Here is a 21664-nt window from a genome sequence, read left to right as displayed (position 1 = left end):
TAATTCATTTTGCAGGTAGGGGTTTTCTGCTGCTTTTTTCCTGGGCATATTTTGCCAGGGTTTTCCACGGGAGTGTGTATTTCATTATGTCCTCATCTGTTTTCTAAATCTGTGTCCTCTTAGTAGAAGTAAAACTGAAATTTTTTTTCTAAAAGTAAGAGTAGAGGAAAATTCATGTGCTAATTCAGATTCTTAATATGCATCTTGAATTGCATTTTTCTTTACGCCATTATTTCCGTGAATTTTATTCTAGCAAAGGACCAAAAATGAAATCAAAGTAGACCAAAGAAACTGAATCAGCATGAGATTGATGGTTCAAATTTTTGAACGTTGTTTTTTTTCCTTGAAGATGAGATGTGTACAAAGCTTGACGGATGACATTGGCAGTTCCTTCAAAGGACACACAGTGGCCCTTCTCTCGTCCAGGTTGGCAAGCAAGATAGTTAGGTTGCAGGAAGGAATGAGAAGTTACCATCAGGGTTGGAAAGAACTTGTTAATGCGATGTGCCATCTCGCTTTCTGTCCTGGCTGTATTTTTGTACTTAACTCCTTAGGGCTCATTTCTGTGAACGGACATTGACAGGCAAGGGCCCAGAATGTAATGAGTGAATGTTGGTTTGATTTCAGAGAGGCCGGAACGAGGGCCTGAGCAGTGGCACACTCTCTAAATCCTCCTCGTCGGGCATGCAGAGCTGTGGAGAAGAAGAAGGGGAGGAAGGGGCCGACGCCGTGCCTCTTCCCCCACCCATGGCCATCCAGCAGCACAGCCTGCTGCAGCCAGACACGCAGGACGACAAGGTAAGGGGCCCACGCTGCCCGTGCAAGAGGACGGGGACTTGCAGTAGCTTCTGTACACCAGCCTCGTTGTAGGAGATAGGTGACTCGGGGCTGTGGAAGGGCACCTCGAAAACATGCTGCTTTTCCTGGTAGATTCTTCCATGTTTCACCCCAAAAGTGTGGATCACAGCGTCCATTTTACACTTAGCAGTAGGCTGACGTGTGCAGTCGCTCATACCCATACCCATAAAACGTTCAGTGCATTTTTACTGGTGCTTCAGGAGTTGCTACTTTTAAAGTAATGTTAATTTTTGTCACTATCCTGACAAGGGTCCCCGAGCGAGCAATCAGGCATCACACACAGCCTGGGGGACTGCATCCTCATCGAGCATCAGGCCACCCTGTTTTGCAAGGTGTTTTTGCCCGTGGGTGCTGTTCTCAGATGAGACTGCACTTTTGTCCAGTGCAGTGCAGTGTCCATTTGAACCATGCTAGAAGTCAGGACAACTGCAGTGCGGGCATAGGCGTCCGAGTGGAGAACTCGGCCCACATCTCCTCCCTGAAGACACGTGCAGGCTTCAAGCCAAGTCAGTCGTGTTTTGTTGCTGTTTTCAGTTCTTACATAATCAGAAATTGTTTAGTGTATCCCAACAGTAGAACCCTAAGACATCGAAAAGCAAGCCTGATGACTGTGGTCTGGGCATCCTCTCGCATTCTGGCCCATGGTTCTCCCCCAAATTGTCAGGTGCTGAAAACCGTGCTGTGAAGTCATTACTGGTGATTTTATTTTTATTGAATCTGTTTATTTTTAGCAGTAACTAAGTTTTCGGAATAAAACAGATGTCTTCATCAGTTTTCCCCATCCTTCCTCTTTCTCCTTCCTGACCTTCCCCAGTGCTCGCATGATCACTTGCTGAAGCGCCCATGTTTTATGACCTGGGGTCGGCCAGAGCCCCGTGACTGACAGCTGTGATGCGAGGCAGATCCCACATTAGTCTTAAGCTAAGGCACGCGTGTCTGCAGCCCCTTCTCTGCAGAAATTCATCTCCTCCTTCCTTTATGGCACTCTGTGCACAGGAAGGGAGCCGCCGGTCTTGGCCGAAGGATGTAGCTTGGGTTTGAATCTAGAGTTTGAGGGGGATATCTGAGGTGCAGACCCCACGCTGTGGGGAGTGGAGGAGACCTGGTTTGAAAGAGGACCTCATCCTCCACTGCTCAGAGTGGACTCGGCAGGAAATGGGATTGTGTGGTCTCTGACAATTCTTAAGTTCCTTTGTGGTATTCTAAGCTATACGTCTCTTAAGAGCAAAAAACTGAAATGTCTTAAATCTGGATGTTTAGCCAAAAGTGAGGTGCCAGGTCTACTTAGTTACCAAATGAGAGAGTATTTTTCTCAGTTTCAACAGTGGGTTATGCTATATTCTTCTGTTTGCTGGAATCATTTATTGGTTATTGTTTTACCTACCTCATTGGGTATTATCAACAGCAATTCTTCACTTGTAAAAATCTGTAGTGATGTTCCCAGAGAGAATATTATCTTGTAACTAATATTTTGTTTTGTTCTGTTTTCTCTTTTTGTAAACATTCGCTGCAGCATTATGTTGATTTGTGTTCTGTGTCTGTTTTGGCTCAGTTTCCTTACCTCTCCATTTGAATTTTTTTGCTTGTTTTCTTCACCTCATATTCCAGATTTCATTAGACCAAACCAACATTTGTTTTGCAAAGTGCATATCTGAATCCACATATGTAAAAGCCTCATTGTAAATGTATAAACCCGTACCTGTCTGCTGTGAGAAGTGCATTGTTAGGACAGCTAGCTGTGTGTCGCATGCATCTCCACTGACCTTAATATGAAGCGAGGTTCATATTATGCCCCTTTCTAGTTTCCAGTCAAGGAACGGCACAAGTAATCCGCAAACACGCCATGTTTGCTAATTACTGAACTTGAACTCAGTAGCCCCGCCCCCAGATTCCTTAACTGTCACCCCTGTACAGCCTGGTCTAGCCGTAAATGGCACCTGATAGCTTGTGAGGCCACAGATCTTCTGTACTCTGCACTAATCATGGGGGAAATGGATGGCACAGAAAATGGTGAGCTCGTCCCCCCTCCTCCCTGTCTGGTCAGCGCACCCTGGTTCCTTTCCTTTCTCGTTTCTTTCTTTTAACCCATAAGTACAGTAAAGCCATTTTATATCTTATTTTGTTTCCTGACTATTTGAGGAGTCACTCATTAGCCCTTAAGCCTTTCGTTCTTCCATTGATCAGATTCTGTGTTTTCCCTCCTTCGCCAATAGCCTAGCCAGCGGTTAACAAAAGTTAGTTAGAATTTTCCCATGCCCAGTCACCTCTTTGAAAACATTATGATGTGACATGACTGCGGATTAAAAACAGACTTTGTCTGCTTTCCACATGTATCCCAGACAGGTTTTATTTAACGTTTCATGGCAGAATATTGTAAATTTAAAAGGATGACTTTAAATAAATGCAAACCAAGACAAACTTGTGGTCCTTTTGTCTGGAATTACTTTGAAAAAGAGCTTGAGCTTGCAGGAGAATTGACTGTCTGTCCAGTGACTAACATGAGGCCTTCCCCTCCCCCCTTTCTTTTTCTTAACTTCCTCCATAGGCCTCTTCTCGGTTATTAGTCCGCCCCACCAGCTCCGAAACGCCGAGTGCAGCCGAGCTTGTCAGTGCAATTGAGGAACTCGTGAAAAGCAAGATGGTAAGGCTTCCCAGAGCAAGTCTGAGTCTGGAAGCTGCCCTAAGGCGCTGCTGGAAGAGGATATGACCCCGGCCGTGTGTTGCTCTGGGCTGCGAATGTGCCTGTGGCTTCTTACGCAGTGCGCGAGTCCCCAAGACCACCCTCACTTTTGACCAACTGCAAGCCCGGGGTCCCCAGTACACCCTTAGGTTCAATAATTCACTTAAAGGACTCACAGAACAGAAAAGCCACAGTGGCAGTTTATTACCGTGAAAAGACACAGATCAAAATCAGCCAGGAAAGAGATGCGTGGGGCAGTCAGAAAGGTTCCAGTGCAAGCCGTCAGTTGTCCTCTCCGTGGAGTGGCGTGGACAGCGCTGACTTCTAGCAGTGATGTGTGACAGTGTGTACAGAGTATTGCCAACGAGGGACACTCACCCGAGTCTTGGGATTCAGACTTCTTAATTGGGCTCAGTCACACACACAAGCTGGACCTCTCATATGGCTCACCTTCGTCCCCTTCCCCTCCAGAGATCAAGATAGCATGCTGCCCAAAGCCGCCACCAGAAGTCACATTGTTAGCATAGCCTGTCTGTCTTGGCCTAGGGCCCCCAGGTAAACATAGACATTCTTACTGGGCAGGACATTCCATGGGCTTAGAAGTACCTCCCAGGAGCCTTCAGAAAGGTGAACCTTTCCTGAATCCACATCGTCTGCAGTGCTGGCACCTCCATAACAAGTGTGGCCCAGGCCAGTCTTGTCTGACGGTGGTGCAGGGTCAGTGGTGACTCACAGACAGGTTGGTGCTTTGCTGTCTTGGAGACCTTTCGTTTGGATTTATAATATATAGAGAGAAGGGTTTGCAGTGTTATATGAGGGCTTTATTTCTTAGTGACCGTTGCATTGCCAGTTGGTCAACGTGGATTCATTTATAAAAGCCCCACATCAAGTGTTGATTCTTTGAAGTTAGACAGGTGTGCATTGCTTTTAACTGATTCAGATCAATTTCTGTGTTTCTTCGGTTTTCCTAACTATGAAATAGAAAAATCACTAATGGCAACAGCTTTTTAGACAAGTATATTCTACTACCCCCGTAAAGCTATTTAACTTCTTTTAAAAGTCACCTCTCAGAGTCAAAGCCCGCAGCCTCTCCCACCAATCCATTCTGCAGAGGTAACCACCACAAACAGTGTGATGTGTTTTTCATCATGGTGCAGACATATATGGGAGCGTGTGCGTGTGCGTGTTTTCTCTTTCAAAATGGATCCGTTCAATTTTTAAGATTCTAGGAGTTAATGCATCTTGAGGATCTTCTCACGTCTGTATATGTGGGTTTATCTCAGTCCTGTTAGTAGCTGTACTATTCCATTATATGGATGCAGTGATAATACCGCCAAGGGATAGCTAAACTAGGTGCTATTCTAAGTGCCGAGTGTTTTAATTTACATGCTTCCCACAATAGCCGTATGAGGTGGGCATGTACTATTGTTAGCCCATTTTACAGATGTGGAAACCGAGGCACACAAAAATGTTTCAAAATTTCCTAGTCAGGGGCAGAGACATGATTATACTATAATTTATTTAAATAAATACTATAACAACATACATTAAGTTGTTTTCAGTTTTTCGCTATTATAAACATCCACATTCATTATGTGTGTGATTATATGTGTAGGGTGAATTTCTAGCACTGAAATCGCTAGGTCAAAGGATATATATACTTAAAGTTAGGAATTTATCTTCAGTCAGGTATTAACTAGATACCATATAGTATCTATCATTCCCATTTCTTCTCCCACTTTTAATGGAGAGCTTTTAATGAAACTGGTTGACTAGAGCAAATGGGACTTATATCAAGAAAAAGTCAGACTGACATGTGTTGCCCTGCCATATGTGAAATTCCACCCGACCCCAGGCAGTCATGCGGTGTTCCGAAAAGGATGCAGTGGGCTTCGAAGTTAGAAAGTTAGGAAGCTGGACAAGGAGGCTGCTGGGAGTTGGCAGGTAACTCAGGAACTCGAGTCCGCTGGTCAAGAATTTGGGATCATAGCAGAATGAAGTGAGTTAAGCCACGTCCTGCCAGTCTCTCTGAGAGACAAGTCGATTCATGGGTCAAACAAAGGGTGCTTAAATTGTATCCAGAGAGTTTCAAGCATCTTCGAACATTTTAAAAACAGTAATTCATATTCATCAATTATATGACCATTAAAATCATTCTTATCTACGAATTGAAACAGTTTTCCCAAGGAATGCTATGAAGCAACACTTGGTCAACCCGCTAGTCATTATTCTGCAAATATTTAAATTGTGTTCCATTTTAAGTCGTCTGAGATTCATGTGTCATTAATTTGGATAGACTTCCAAAGGCAGAGTTCTGTGGCGTGTCTCTTTCAGCTCTTCCTGGTTTACTCCCCCTTTTCAGTTAAGGAATTAAATTTTATCAGTTGAAACTAAACATTCTGCGCACTTACGTCTGTAGGTTTGGGGGTCAGATAGACTTGGGTTCAGACTGGCCTATTACTGCTGCAGCCCCTCTGAGCTATGTCTCTGAGCTGTGAACTGGGGATCATGAACAGTGTGGTTTGTTAAGCGCCTGACAAGGTTCCATCTTGGGGGAATTCACTGATGCCTTCCTTCCCTACTGGAGAACCATATTTATGCTTTTTATGATGGACTCACTTGTTCTTCATTCTCCATGGAACGTATTCTAGATTCTGCCTTCTTTTTCTGGTCCAAGGGAAATATAACTCTCTATTGATTTCCTGTCACTAATCCTCTAATGTCGACCAGGAACTACTTTGTTTGATAAAAACTCTAATAAATCATTTTAATTCCTTTTACCCCGTCCTGGTCTCTGGGACTTGGAGTTGTAGATCCTTAGTCATCTGCGTTCATTTTGGTGATCTCTTAGGCTAGAGGACCTTCATAGTGGGATTTGAACACTGAATTGCTTATCCATCAGAAGCTACAACATTAAGTGAGCGGAATGGGATGGAGAGCGGAGAAGGTGCTCAGTCGTGCAGTTATGTGTTCAGGGAACTGAACCTCCTGACCCAGAAACCTGAGGTTTCCGTCTAAAAATCAAAACCACCCTGGAAACTGTTCCCTGGTGCTTGCTGCTCTATCCGCCACCTCCACATTCCTGACCTAACCAGTATTTGAAAAGCGGTGCGTCTTTCCTGAGCATTGGCAAAGGGCAGTGGCAACGGGCAGCCACAGTGACTGTTTGCATTTGACTTTGGGGTTTTCTTCTTTTCACTGATCTAAATGTAACAGGAGATACAAGAAAGAATGAACATTAATGAAATAAACATCTAACTCAAGATGTTAGAAGGACAACAAAATAAACCAAAGAAAAGCAGAAGGAATGAATTCATAGAGCAAAAAGCAGAAATTAATGAGTTGGAAAACAGAAAAATAGTAGAATGATAAATAAAACCAAAAATTCTTCTCTCAAAAAACGGCTATGTCAGGGAAACATCTGAAGAAAACAGAAAGTAAACACAAATTCACAAAATCAGACATTATAAGGGAGAAATAAACGGGGGAAATTGAAATAGTCGTAGCACATTACTTTGTTCAAAGCTTTTAAAGTAAATTGAAAACCTGTATGAAATGGGCAGATTTTAAGAAGATATAAGTTACCAAAAGTAACCTCAGAAGAAAGAGAACATCTATGCAGACCTATCTTCATCTAAGAAATAGAGTTCACAAGAACCTACCTGCAAACCAACACCAGACCCAGAGGATTTCACAAATAGTTCATTCAAGTCTACAAAACCCTAACCATTCTGGGTCCGAGGCAGCTTTATGCTGTGGCAGCCTTTTCACTTGCACACCGTTTGTGTCCAGGCCATGGGCAGCGTTGAGGGAGAGGACGGCATCCATGGGACTGCCCCCGTCCGCGCGTCTGCACCCTCAGACTGTGCACCCAGGTCTGGACCAGTCACATCTGAGGACAGGCGGCCAGAGGACGCCTGGCAGCTCCCCATCTGCAGTCCAGACAGCGCTTCCACCGCCGGTAGAAGTGAGGTCTCATGGACACGACTGCAAGTCCAGGGCTTTCCGTCCTCTCGCTCGCTCTTCTGTGTGAGGGGACATCTGGAGCCTTTCTCTTTTCTTTCTTTTTTCTCACTGTCCAAGTGAACAGAGTTAAGTCTAGCTGTTTCCTTGCAAATCTAGACGGGAGGCAGTGCCCAGCTTCCTCCTCCCCATTCTTCAGACTCCTTGTCCTGCCAAAGACCTCCAAAAGCAACGAGCGTGGGTCACAGGCTCTGCTGCTCTGCGAAACCCTCGCTTCCAGTGAATGTCAGTCGCTGTCTGTTTAAAAATGAGAGTGCTATTTTCTCCTTAAACCCTGTTCCTTAACTGTTTTTCCTAATCACTTAGTCGATGTGTTCCCCCAGCACCGTGAGTGTGGTGAACAAGATCGCATGGACAAATTTTGTGTCCTCAAAGCTCTGCTCAGTGATGAAATCAGTGTCCGTTCTCTTACTCCTCAGGAGAAAATAGGACAAGTATTAGAGGTTTCAATTTGAGAGAAAATAGTAAGTGATCTTCTGGCTCCTTTTGTGTGAAGATAAGTTCATCACATTTTTCCAGTTCAGTTGCTAAATATTTCTTGATCATCTCTATGTCCAGCCTGGCTGCTCTGGAATTTTTAAAAGAACTGTGCTCTATACTTCTAGGAGCTTTGTGAATTCAGGCTAAGAAAGAAAATTGTTATGTACCAATGAGAAAGTAATCAATTGCAAATCATTGTCATGCTAAGCAGGGAGAGAAGTTGTCAATATTTAACTCACATACGTATTGACCACCCTCCAAGCTTTTGCTCAAGGTTCTCCAAGGGGTACAACAAGGAAAACAATCACCGAAATGCAGTGGGGGAGAGAGTTTTGGATAAGTAATTGAGGCCAGCGTGACAGCTGCTCCCTCCAGAAGAGATAGAGAGGAAAGTGTGTGAGTCCAAAAGATAAAAATTATTTTTAGCTGGGTGATCTGTGTGCACCGAAGGATGAGTCGAGATGGATAATCAAGAAGCAGACCGAGTTTGTTTAAACTAAAATATAAATTGGTGACGCTGCTCTGTGTCCCACCAACCAGACACAGGGGCGACATGTTGGGGTAAACTGGCCTGATCGAGGCAATTCCCACCTATTTCTGAAATGATCACTCTTTCATTCAGCAGGAATATTAACTGAAAAGAAAATTGCTTGATTTGAAATGGGCATAGGGCTGCGATATAAACAAGTTGTACCTTTTTCTAATTATTTGTAACCAGGAACAGACTTTATGAATGCGTATAAATTCACTAGTCTTTTTCATTCTTACTTTATTCTTTTATCGAGCTCCTCTTACTCAATTTTTAAATTAATGTTGGGGGGTTTTGTTGTTAAGTACTGTGCAATTTCACACCGATTTTAGGATTTTACAGTGAGGCCTTCTGTATATTCTGAGTATGAGATTTTTCTTATCCTGATTTCAGCCTCTGATAACTGGGGGCAGAAACATGATTGATGCCGTCATATCTTTCAGGCTCTGGAGGACCGTCCCAGCTCGCTCCTCGTGGACCAGGGAGATAGTAGCAGCCCCTCCTTCAACCCTTCAGACAATTCCCTTCTTTCCTCCTCTTCGCCCATTGATGAGATGGAAGAAAGGAAATCCAGCTCTCTAAAGAGACGGCAGTAAGACAGATGTTTTTATTGTCATTGTTTGGCGGCTTTCCTCCTGTCTTTGTCTCCTTCAAAACTGTGACTGGGATTCATGTCTGAATTGGCACAGGGATGAGACCCAGGGTTTCTCTGAGTAACTAACTGTGCATATGTTTGAAAAGCACTCAGGCCTTCATCAGGACACAGGAAGCCATCGCTGCACTTCCTGTTGTTTCACATGTATATTTTACTTATTTATAAATGAGAATGATATGAGACAAGAATATCTTCTGTCACTTCTGGTGAGAAAGTCTTATACTTTCTATTGTACACATAGTTGTGAAGGAAAAAAAGGCAACTTCAAATTAGATACAGTCCCAAAAACGTGAATATTATTCGAACATGCTGCAGAGGTAGTGTCCCTCGGTTCCAGGAAGGCAGCTTATGGTGAAAAAAAAAAGCATCCTGAGAAATATTACAGGAGGTTTAAGCCTTGCTGTTGGTGAGGAGGAAGACTCGTAAGCGGCATGAGGGCAGATTTGGTCTTTCTGAGTGCTGTGTCCCAGCCCCTAGAATGATGTTTGGCACATAGGACGGGCCTAGTCAGTGCTGGCTGAATGAGAGAACGAATGAAAAACTACTTCAGGCCCACTGAGATTGTATGTCTTCTCTCAGCAAGTGAATGTCCAGACTTACACAGCTACTGAACCTGACATAAAAAACAAAACAAAACAAAAACACTTCTGAATGATGTGATTAGACTCGAGGCTTTAAACATCTGAATTAAATTTTTCTTGTACGTCCAATGAAGCTTACGACGACGTAATCATTAAAAAACAACAGGAACAAAAGCCTGCTTCTTTCCTGTCCTGCCTTTATAACAAAGTTCTGTCTAAGCTTCTTCTGGTTGTCATGTATGTCGTCAGAGTCTGGTGGTGGGAATTCACCCCGAATGTGCAGTGTCTTGTGACCTCTGCAACTCTCATGGGTCACCCCCAGGAACCTGTAAATGATTTGGGACATTCAGAATTGTAGACTCAGTTGTGCAAGTTCGATATGTTATTATACAGTTCCAGGAGGAGTCTGACCTGACAGAAACGTAAATGCAAAAGAATTCATTTAGAAAATGAAGGGTCTGGATTGTAAACACTGTTCTTTCTCTCTCCTTCTAGCTATGTTTTGCAAGAATTAGTGGAGACAGAGCGTGACTATGTGCGGGACCTCGGCTATGTGGTTGAGGTACATGTTTTCAGAGATTTAATAATCCGTGTCGGCTCCCAGAGTTGTCAAAGGGGTATCATGTTAGACAGTTTAACACTGGTACCATGTCAAAAGCTTTAAAAACATTTTTGACCAAAAAAAAAATTTTTTTTTCTGAAAAATAAAGTTTAGCCAATTATCTTAACAATCTGTATTCACTTTTTAAATCCTCTGTTTTGCATAGTGTATCTGGCATATCATTTTTTCTTTTAATACTGTACTTTTTTTTAACAGTTGTTAGTAGTTTTTTTTGTTTTGTTTTGTTCTTTTTATTGGGGAACAGTGTGTTTCTCCAGGGCCCATCAGCTCCAAGTCATTGTCCTTCAGTCTAGTTGTGGAGGGCGCAGCTCAGCTCCAAGTCCAGTTGCCATTTTCAATCTTTAGTTGCAGGGGGCACAGCCCACCATCCCATGCGGGAATTGAACTGGCAACCCTGTTGTTCAGAGCTTGCGCTCTGACCACCTGAGCCATCCGCTGCCCCTCCAGAAGCTCAGCAGCAGCTTGTTGTCTTCAGTCTAGTTGTGGAGGGCGCAGCTGACTGGCCCCTGTGGGAATCGAACCAGCAACCGTGTTGTTAAGAGCTCGTGCTCTAACCAACTGAGCCATTTGGCTGCCCCCCGGCAAATTATTTTTTAATAATTAAGTTTTAAAATTGTGATATCCAACCATTGTATCTATCATATGGGAACCGTGCCTTTAATTATTTTACAAGAGTGGATATCGTCACAAAAAAGAGAACATCTTTGGTAAATAGTCTTCTTGTCCAGCGGTGGATTCAGTTCCATCCTGAACCCACCTGCGTTCAGAGAATGGCCTGTGGCTACGCCAGATCATTTGCTTATAATTTTCACAGGACAGACGTCTCATCATTTTTCATGCCGAAAATCTGCTACACCCTGTGTAGCTGTAGCGACCGTGCACTCCGTTCCTTTCACACTGGGTCAAGGACAGTCTGGAGGCTTCTCCCTGCTATTAAGTTCGGGGCATAATCATCTTCATAAAGTCAGTTCATCAGAAAGCTATTTTTATAGTATAAAACTTTATCACTTACTCTTTCAGCTTTGTACAGGACAATATTTGGGGGGCAAGGGGGTCTACATTCCATGAAAAGTAACAGCTATGGAGGTGATTGTGTAACTGAGAAGGTTTAACATAATTGATTTGTCTGCAGTCACTGTTCACAGTAAAATAAGTAACTTGACTATTTAGAGGTTCTGGTACAGGCTGAAGTCCATTTGAGTTAAATAGAAGTTTTAACCACATTTTAGCAACATATTTAATCAACAATTGTTAAAAAGTCAGTATGTGAAAAGGAATATTAAATCCTTACTTGTTAAATCCTTATTTAACAAATTATGTAAATAATCCAAGAAGAAAAGAAAATCTGTTTATATGAGATAAATGCTGGGAACAGAGGAAGTACGTTTCTGGCCAAATATTTAATATTTACAAGCTGATAAGATGATTTGTTTTATGAAACCCTTTACATTTATTTAAACTTCTTCAGTTCCTTAGAATTTTGATCTATGAATGCCAAATAGGGCAGGGAGAGAAAATCATGACAATGAATGTAACAGTATACATTTTATTTAAATGTATGTATTGACCCTTGGACAATGTTTGAACTGCACGGATCCATTTATACATGATTTTTTTTTTCAATAAATACTGTAAACGTATTTTCCTTATAATTTTCTTAATAACATTTTCTTTTCTTTAGCTTAGTTTATCATAAGAATAGTTACATGTACCTACAGCAGACAGCGTATGTGTTAAATGACTGTTTATATTACCAGTAAGGCTTCTGGTCAACAATCGGCTATTAAGAGTTAAGTTTGGGGGGAGTCAAAAGTTGTATGTGGATTTTTGGATGCACCAGGGGGTCAGCACCCCTTTACCCCTGCATTATTCAAGGGTCAACTATGTTTTAGATGCAGTTAAGGACGCTTTCCATATAGTTTTTGTTGGTTCGTTAGACTTGGTTTCAAGAGAGTGTATGTGTCTGTTTTTTCTTTATCACTGTTAATCTCTAAACCATTACTTGGCTCAAACATGCTCAGTAAAATAAATCACCTTGTTCTTAAATACTTGATTTTAGGGCTACATGGCACTTATGAAAGAAGACGGTGTTCCGGATGACATGAAAGGGAAAGACAAGATTGTCTTTGGCAACATCCATCAGATTTATGACTGGCACAGAGAGTACGTAGAGCCACATCATGCGTCGGCACCTTCCTTCCCAACTGCGGCCCGTCAGGCGAATGGGGAAGGATCTGCTCTGGGCCATTTCATTGTATCACCTGTGTAGCCTCATGAGGTCGCTGGTACAAAAGAAACATTGACGGGCCGGGGACTTTGTGGTCGCCTGTGGCCCAGGGAACAGCCTTACCTCCCTCATGCTGGTCCCTCCAGGGGGCCCGTGTGGAGGTGGCCAGAAGCACTGGCCCCCGCCTGACTGCCTGGGTCCCACGCCCGCCTAGGCCTGCCCTTGAGCCATTTGCTTCTCGTCTCTGTGCCGCCGTTCTTCAGCTACACAGTGTGGGTCATAGCGTGACCCACCTCATGGGATTCTTGTGAAGTGTGGCTGAGAATACATGTGAAGCACTGAGAATCTTTGCGGAGAGTAAGCTCGATAAATGTGTCTAGTGAATTGCAGCCACCCCTTGAATAAACACAGATGACTATTAGAGGTTTTGAAGATGCTCATTTTTCCAGTTCAACTTTCATGGGAAAAGTAGACAGTTACCCATGAAAATCAAATTTGATCCCGGTACATGGCCACACCTGTCTTCATCGGGAGGGAGAGCCATGTGGGGCCTGGTGCTACAGCAGCCACCTCGGCTGGAGCTGGTCACCGCACATTTGTCCCTTCAGGTCAAATTTTGAAAATCCCCGATCATCTGGGGATTGCCTTCTGCCAGTTGCTGGTGTCATTGTGGAATGTTCCAGCTGCACGGTTCTGTCCCCCTTATGTGACCAGGTGGCCTGCTCTCCTGTCTACCTGTGCATTGCGTCCCCTCACCTTGCAACATGCTGCCATCACCTCCATTAGACCTGACCAGTCGTAAGAGCTCTCTCCTCACAGGTCACACATGTAAATAGTCTTTGGAAACTAACATACAGGGGTAAGAAAGTGTTACCATGGCATGTCAAGTGGTATTTTATTAGTTCAATATTTATCTCATCTTTCCTAATAGAAAGAACTTGGGCCCAGGTGCAGGGTCTTAATTTTATGTCTCCTGTAATATTTAATTCAGTTGGACTCAGCACTGATTGGTCAGCTTTAGAAAGAGCACTCTTAACTTATAGCTCTGTAAGCTATAGACTTACTGGAAGTCTACAGTGAAACCAATTTAAAAAAGGATGTTTGGTGCTATTATCTAGACTTGGCCTAAGGCTCGTTGGTGAGCTGTGACATGGCAGGGAAAACCACACAGTGGCCCTGGGTGACCAGACAGAGACACTGCACCCAGAGATTGTGTCTGCCATGGCGCGTGCAGAGCGAGGGGATAGTAACCCCACGTGCCAGACAGTTCACAGCATTAACTGGTGTGCAGCTTGCAGGTGAATAAAATAGCAACCATCAATATCAATATATATGTAAGTGATAACGAGGTCGGCTTACGTCTTAGAGACAACTACAGCCCAGAAGATGAAGAAGAGTTGGCTACAGCTGTGGTGTTCCTGTGCTCATACCCAATTTTGATCTTAATGGAAGTTAATATTTGTAACCTAAAAGTAGGGTTTGATAATATTGGAGAAAACTATGAAACTGTCACAGCTAACAAATTCAGTATTTTATATGGTATTATCCAACTTGAGCCTCTTAAAAATTATCACAGAAAGGATATGAAGCTCACAGGTACAAGAGCCAAGTGTTTGGAAATAAAAATTACTCTGAAACATTTATTTTTCTCTCAGTATTTAGCCGGGGTATCATTTCTTGTGTCATTTAAAAAATGAGACCAAAATGTTAATTGTGCAAAGAAGGGAAGGTTGCCAGCTAAGGGACTCTGTCCTTCTGCCTTGTCTTTCTAAACTGTGTGTCTCTTTTTGCTTTCTGTCCTAACACAATGTTTGCTGTGTACATTTCATTTGTCAAGTATATTCTTTACACTTCCAACAGCTCGTGTCAAAACAGACCACTTTGAAAATACAAACTTCAGTCTAAAATTAGAAGGCCGAATTGGAAGTGGTTCTAATATTTCTCCTCTTGTTTTAGCTTTTTTTTAGGAGAGTTGGAGAAGTGCCTTGAAGATCCGGAAAAACTGGGATCACTTTTTGTGAAGCATGTAAGTACAAGGCTGTTGTTTATATTCCGTTCTGATGCTGCCGTGTTTAGTAATTGGTTTGTCAGACCAAAGGCGAGCTCCCAGTTTACAAAAATGCTTATGTTAAGAATGAGACCAAACTGTGCAGGGTGAACTAGTTGGAATTGAAATGCCATCTTGCTGTTCTCCATGCCCTGTTCTCCCGGTCACCTGGCCCCTCTGGCCGCGTGGCTCACAACAGGACAGAGTCGTCACAAGGGGACCAGAGCCAGACCCCGAAGCAGGACCATGTTTGGGGGTTCCTGGGGGCAAACAAGGGTTTGCTGGAGGTGGTGATACACCCCGACGTGCAGCGGGTTTAACGTAGCAGCTAGATACATGTGTATATCGAAAGTACTGTGCTAACATTAAAGGGTTTTTCAGGAAAAACTATTTTTAAAAAATTAGCAACAGCAGTTGTATTTTTGCACATCTCTTTTAATGTCTGACTTAATAGAAGACAGATGGATTTTCATATCCGCTTATGTATTCAATCTATCCTGACTTTTTTAAAGTTAAAATATGTGAAACAATCCATTCTCCCAGATGCATAGTAAAAAAAAAAATAAATAAAAAATAAAAAAGAGTATTTTTATAGCCTTTTCAGATAAATATAATTTTCTTAGATGTTGCACCAAAATTCCAATAGGTGATCATTTCTTGGAGGTTAGTCGCAGCATGGGACCTGAAATCCCACTGGCGAATTTCTCCCTGGCTGTTACAAACCCTAAAAGTCACTGGACTGTCCTGTAGCCACACGCCAGCTGGTGACATCAGGCGTTGATTGGTTGGAAAATACTGATTTAGACGGAGTTCCCGATGTTGGAAAATTTCATTGCATAATATGAAAAAATGAGATTTGTTAATAATACCACCCATCTCCTCAGAAAAGTCTCCAAGTATTGTCCAGTGCCTGGTGGCAGATACCTGTTTTCCAAAGTTCTAATTTTTTGCTTGGAAGTTTGAGTTTTCCATATTAGCCGACCCTGCCAGTTGTCTGCCTTGAAACCATAGGCTCATTTGTTTGTGTGTAGGAAACTGTCTGCCAGAGACCCAAGTCCCAGGTGTACATTAATTACCGTCATTCCTTCACGGCAACACGGCGGCTCACAGGGCAGCCGTTGGTTCAGTTCACAGCTCTCACACAGTTTCCCCGACACAACTGTCGCGTGCAGCGGAAGTGCTCTGAGGACTTCCATTTTGTCACAAGAATGTTAAAAAGACGCATACCCCGTGATTGAGTTCTCAGAAAGTGTATTTTCATTACTTCATCAGGGACATTCTGAGGTGAAACTGGCATTCTTTTTACTGCACATGTGAGGTGGTGATGAATATCTACTAAAATGCCACCAGCAGTTTCACCCAACACCGGTTTTGCACATAGCACAGTGAATAGGACAAATGACACCTTAGGGTAATGTTGAGTGTAATTTTGAAAATAGTTTTGAACTAATGGGATCCTCAGTAAGACCTCAGGGACCCCAGGCATGTGCCACCACTCTTGGAGAGTCACCGAGTTCACGATGGCTCGCTGTCTCCTTTTTCCTGCCTTCAGTATTTGAGACTAAAGAGCTTTTCCTTTCCTTCTAAAAATAGCCAGGCTTCCTAGGACCTCGGACAGGTCTTGAAGGGGTGGGAGTGATTCTTCCCTTAATATTAAGAACTGTGTCTGTCCTTTCACTGCCTCTGGTATTTGCCAGGTGGAGGGAGGGCTGTAATATATCAAGGGATATATGTTTTTGGAGCCATGCAGCAGGGTTGTGCTTTACATTGTAAAGCGGGAATGCGCTCCCAAGAGCCTAAACCATAGTTTTGTTTTAAGAAAATGCCCTTTATGAATGTGCTGACATGTGCATGTGCTCTTATATTCCAGTGGAACTTGCGGTTGTTTTAACCCATCTGTGTGCCTTTTTCATTCCTAGGAGAGAAGGTTGCATATGTACATAGTTTATTGTCAAAATAAACCAAAGTCGGAGCACATTGTCTCAGAATACATTGATACCTTTTTTGAGGTAAGAGCTAAGATAGAAACAAAGTCTTTCTGAATCTTTTGTTATAGTTGATTCCCAAAACTTTAAAAATTGTTTGTTTCCCAGGAATCCTCAGGAAATTAGCTTCAGTTATAACAGTTCTGAACCTGTGTTTCTTACCTATTAACTGGAGAAATGAGTATGAATTCAATCGATGATTATATCCCTTAGCACTCGGAAGACTGGGGTCATTGTGAAAATAAGGGTGTGTTTTTTTTAATCAGTTTTAAACGTTAGCCTTATTACAAATTCAGAATAAGTCACGATCTAAATGTTTTGCCTAAAATGAAAATATTTGTATGAATAAAAGAAAGCCATTGAAAGAAAGTCTTTAAATAAGCGTAAAAGACTATTATTTTCAAAAACAGCTCAGAAAGGTTAAAGTGTAAAACTTGGGCATTCTGTGAAATAGTATCCAATAGTTAGTTTTTGTGCAGTGTGGCTTCTTTTCTTGTTACTTGTACTGTGATGTAGTTAGTTAGCATTTCTGACCATTACAAGGATTAAAAAATTACCCTTGAAAAGACAACCCCGTAAGGTCTTTTTTTCCTCCTTTCAAACCACAGGATTTAAAGCAGCGTCTTGGCCACAGGCTGCAGCTCACAGATTTGTTAATTAAACCCGTACAGAGAGTTATGAAATACCAGCTGTTACTGAAGGTGAGACTCTGCCAGACACAATCTCTGTCAGGCGTTTGTTTGGTGTGAGGATAAAAGTGCGGTTGGGGTGGGGGGAGAGCGGTTTTCAGGTGAGGGGTGTACACAATGTACACAATGTGAAGCGGTGTTGGTATTTCTGATTTTAAATATTTCAGAAAAGGATTTTTTGTTTGTTTGTTTGTTTATCAAGACACCTTACACTGTTTTGTCGATTTTTCATTTACTTCCAATTCTGAATCCAAATGTCAGGTAAAGTGAACTAACTTTCCCCACCACTGTTCTTTGATTACGAATGGCTTTACCTGTTTTCTAATCGTGGAGCAAAAGGTGAAATTCTCCGTTCCTCTGTCGGCTCAGCAGCAGCCCTTGATTGGTTTCAGTTCCTCAGCACCAACTAGAGGCAAAATCACAGTTTTCCATGACGAACATGATTGTTTAAAAATATTGAGGTTCCCTCATATGTGAAAGTTAGAACCTGGATTTATAAAGAAGGACGAGAGCTTGTGTTGGAGTGAAACAGGAACCCTTACCGGCTCAGATAGATTTGGTCTGACTGCTCTCCTGGTGTTTGAAATCTACATAAGGACACCATTTCCTTGTGTTACTGGGAGGTGGGCAAAAAAGAGAAAATAGGGCTGAAGTGCTGGGCGCTGAGCCTGGCGTATGGCAGGGGCCATCAGAAGCTGGCTGCTGCGTGACTGTCACCCTGCTCATGCGTCTTTCCCCTCCCCCCCATGTTTGCCTTGCAGGACTTCCTCAAGTACTCCAAGAAAGCGAGTCTGGACACATCTGAGCTAGAGGTACTTACACCCGGCTCGCCCCCAGGCTGTCCCCACGGGTCTCCAAAGCAGCCAGTGGCTGGAGGGGTCTGTCCTGGGAGGGGTGGTGGCAGTGGGTGCTGGCAGGTGTCTGCACCTGGCTGTGCCCTCTGCACCCCGGAGGACGGGCGGGCGAGGGAGGGAGGAGAACTGTGGCTGACCCCTGGCTGCGTTCTCTCCTTCAGAGAGCTGTGGAGGTCATGTGCATAGTGCCAAAGCGCTGCAATGATATGATGAACGTCGGGCGGCTGCAAGGATTCGACGTAATGCGCCTTTAAATCTGCCCCTTGGCTTCCATCACTTCCCGTTGTGTTGGATTGTTTACCTTCACATGCAAAACGCTGATCCTTTCGCCTGGTTTTCTGTCTTCTCTCACTTTACTTCAACCTGATTGATCTATTCTTCCAACTCCTTTTGGGTGCATTTGATTTGCTTTTTTGGAACCGTCCTCTGCTCTGATCCCTGCGCTTTGAGGCGGAAACAGGCAGGACTCTGCTTTGTGTCCTCGGCCCTCTGCTGCCGTCAGACAGAGCTCCCTCCCAGCAGGTAGTGGGAAGGCGGCCCTGCGCGGCTGTCACCGCCGGGAGCCTGACCTCGGGGTCACTGTGTTCATCTTTAGTCTAACAGACTTTTCTGTGAGTTGCCAAATGACATATTTCCAGTATCTGTTAGTGTCCTCAAGATATTCCAAACCAGCATCTTTTTTTTTTTTTTTGACTGTTAAGGAAGGAAAGGGAAGAAGTTTTTACTTTTCTTGCCTACTTTTTGCTAGAGATTGGGGTTTGAAGTTCTTTTGCTGTGGTTCTCAAAAAAGCACACACAGAATCTCCCAGAGGCTTCTGGTAACACAGATTCTGGTGCCGAGCTTGCTTGATTCCTGCCGGGGAATGCTGGTTCCCAGGGTCCCGGGCCGTGCTTCGGAGCCACTATTCCCGTGTGAACTAGATACTTGACATCACTTTCAGTCTTTGATTGTAACTGAGGCCAGTGATTTATGCAAAGGTTGGCAAGAATCTTATTTAGATAACTTCTCTTTGGGCTTAAGGACTCATGATAATAAAAGAAAAAATTGAGCTCTATAAATCCATAGAAGACGTGTATATTAATTTGTGGGAGGAAAGCTAAAGAAAACAGAACTTACATGTATCTTAACTTAGAATGCAATGTTTCTCTCTCCTCTTCCTTTGCCCCCTCTCCCTCGTTTCAGGGTAAAATTGTTGCCCAGGGCAAGCTGCTCTTACAGGACACGTTCTTGGTCACGGAGCAGGACGCAGGGCTCTTGCCACGCTGCAAGGAGAGGCGGGTCTTCCTCTTTGAGCAGATCGTCATTTTCAGCGAGCCGCTTGATAAGAAGAAGGGCTTCTCCATGCCAGGATTCCTGTTCAAGAACAGTATCAAGGTAATGAGTGTTGGCGTTTTGCATATGTGCTAATTCATGTGCCCGTCATGCGGATGGACTGTTTCCTTTCTAATGATGACATATCCCGATCCTTTGTTTGTTAAATATTTGGAGAATTCTCTAATGCATTTCAGAACCTTTAAATTCACTCCGTCCGTCTGTTGTCCATTCTGCAGTGGCTGCTGTCTTACACATGTTTCTCTGTGACCACAACCACTCATTTTTACCACAATGAAGACTTCTCTCGGTTGGTTTTTGTGCTCCACCTTCTCCAGGACCACATACACCTTGTTTCCGTTCAGAGGTGCAGAGCTGGAGTGTGGTTCTGACCCGAGCACATAGCTGACCCTGCGTCTTACTCTTTCCTCATGCGACAGGGACAGAGCGTGCGTTCGGTGCAGGGCATGGAGCTGTAGGCATGGAAAAAACCAGCCATCTGTGCTCTGGCATAGCTCTCTGACAGAAGAAGAAGACAAAAAATAATTGCAAATGGCCCTGTGTCCTCTAAGGGGACACACCAAGGATGATGTAGAGAAAAGCAAAGGAGGAGGCCTGAGGTCCCAGCGCATGGTCCCTGGGAGATGCAGCCTGCTCTCCCCGCACTGCTCTCCTCCCCAGTTCTTTCCTCCTCTGCAGCTCTGCAGGTCCTGGGCTCAGAAGGGAGACATCCTTCTTTGTGTTAGGGCCTCGGCCCCAAGCTACGCGTCTCCATGACCTCTCCTACCCTGTGAGCCCTTACGCCCAACACACAGGCGGGAGGGACACTGCACCCTCTTCCGTGCAGCTTCCCACCTAGGCACCTGTGAACCACCGCCAGCGGCCATGTGCTCTCCTTCCTTGGGCTGGAGGAGGGGCTTCTGCCCACCAGCACCTGCGGAGGCATTAGGGCGGGAGGCATGATGCTGGGCTGCAGGCTCCCCGTGTCTCACGCCACCTTCCATCCCACCCCTCCTGTCCTGGTCCTTGGAAGGCCCCCCCATGGTCGGCACCGCACACGCACCCACCACCTGCAGCTCTCACCCGTTCTTTTCCGAAGTCTGTTGACAGAAAATCACCATAGAAATTCTCTTTATACACTAATTTACATATTCTGCTTTAGGAAAGTTATTTTACGTATTTTACATGCCATGTTACGCATTACTTCATAACATGTTACAGTAATATTTGTGTTCTAAATGGTGTCATTTTTCTTCCTGGGGAACTCATAAACACTGGGTGATTGTATAGGAGTTTTGAAAACAAGCAATCCTAGGCTCACATTTCTAGTTAATTGTTCAAGCTCCCAGTAATTCCTGTGTACAAAATGTGGTTGTTTCAATATTGACATTGGATGAGCTTTACTTTGCAGCTGACCAGTGGGAATACATGTGCTTTAATGTTTTTATTGTGGTAAAATACACACAACATAAAATGTACTATCTTAACCATTTCTAAGTGTGCAGCTCAGTGGCGTTATGCTCACCCTGTCTCACTCCCATCAGCAGCACCCCTCTCCAGGACTCTTCATCTTGCAGAACTAGGACTCCATACTCATTAAACACTGACTGCCCGTTCCCCTCCCCAGCCCTGGGCAGCTACCATTCTACTTGCTGTCTCTGAATTGACTCCTCCAGGGACCTCGACTAAGTAGAATCATAATGGTGTTATCTTTTTGTGGCTGGCTTCTCTCTCTTAGCATAAAGTCCTCCAGATTCATCCATGTTGTAGCCTGTGCCAGAATGTCCTTTTTTTTAAGTCTGGATAACATTGCATTGTGTGTAGACCACACGTTGTTCACTCATTCATCTGTTGATGGATACTGGGGTTGCTTCCACCATTGGGCCATTGAGAATAATGCTTTATTTTTTTTCAGGTGAGTTGCCTCTGCCTAGAGGAAAATGTGGAAAACGATCCCTGTAAGTTTGCTCTGACATCAAGGACAGGTGACATGGTGGAGACCTTCGTTTTACATTCATCCAGTCCGAGTGTCCGGCAAACGTGGATCCATGAGATCAACCAAATTTTAGAAAACCAGCGCAACTTTTTAAATGGTAAGTGTGCTCTGTTACTGGGCATGTGT

At 43.8% G+C, this 21664-nt stretch overlaps 1 protein-coding gene across 4 annotated transcripts in view; it reads left to right on the top strand.

Annotated features, from left to right (window-relative positions):
* Positions 1-21664, top strand: part of TRIO (trio Rho guanine nucleotide exchange factor) — a gene marked incomplete at its 5' end in the record, with an annotated part of 321447 nt that overhangs the window by 280179 nt on the left and 19604 nt on the right. For all 4 annotated transcript variants that reach the window (XM_081053954.1, XM_081053955.1, XM_081053957.1 and 1 more), the window contains 12 exons: positions 628-798; positions 3404-3499; positions 9014-9162; positions 10302-10368; positions 12488-12591; positions 14612-14681; positions 16622-16711; positions 17296-17388; positions 18138-18188; positions 18392-18469; positions 19414-19605; positions 21458-21635. In XM_081053954.1, coding sequence (XP_080910080.1) covers positions 628-798; positions 3404-3499; positions 9014-9162; positions 10302-10368; positions 12488-12591; positions 14612-14681; positions 16622-16711; positions 17296-17388; positions 18138-18188; positions 18392-18469; positions 19414-19605; positions 21458-21635 — 1339 coding nt within the window. The remainder of the gene's footprint in view (positions 1-627; positions 799-3403; positions 3500-9013; positions 9163-10301; positions 10369-12487; positions 12592-14611; positions 14682-16621; positions 16712-17295; positions 17389-18137; positions 18189-18391; positions 18470-19413; positions 19606-21457; positions 21636-21664) is intronic.

The sequence above is a fragment of the Rhinolophus hipposideros genome, assembly GCF_964194185.1.
Source record: "Rhinolophus hipposideros genome assembly, chromosome: 7".
NCBI lineage: Eukaryota > Metazoa > Chordata > Mammalia > Chiroptera > Rhinolophidae > Rhinolophus > Rhinolophus hipposideros.
Note: the sequence above shows the minus strand (reverse complement) of the source record. Positions and strands in the feature narration are given on the sequence as shown.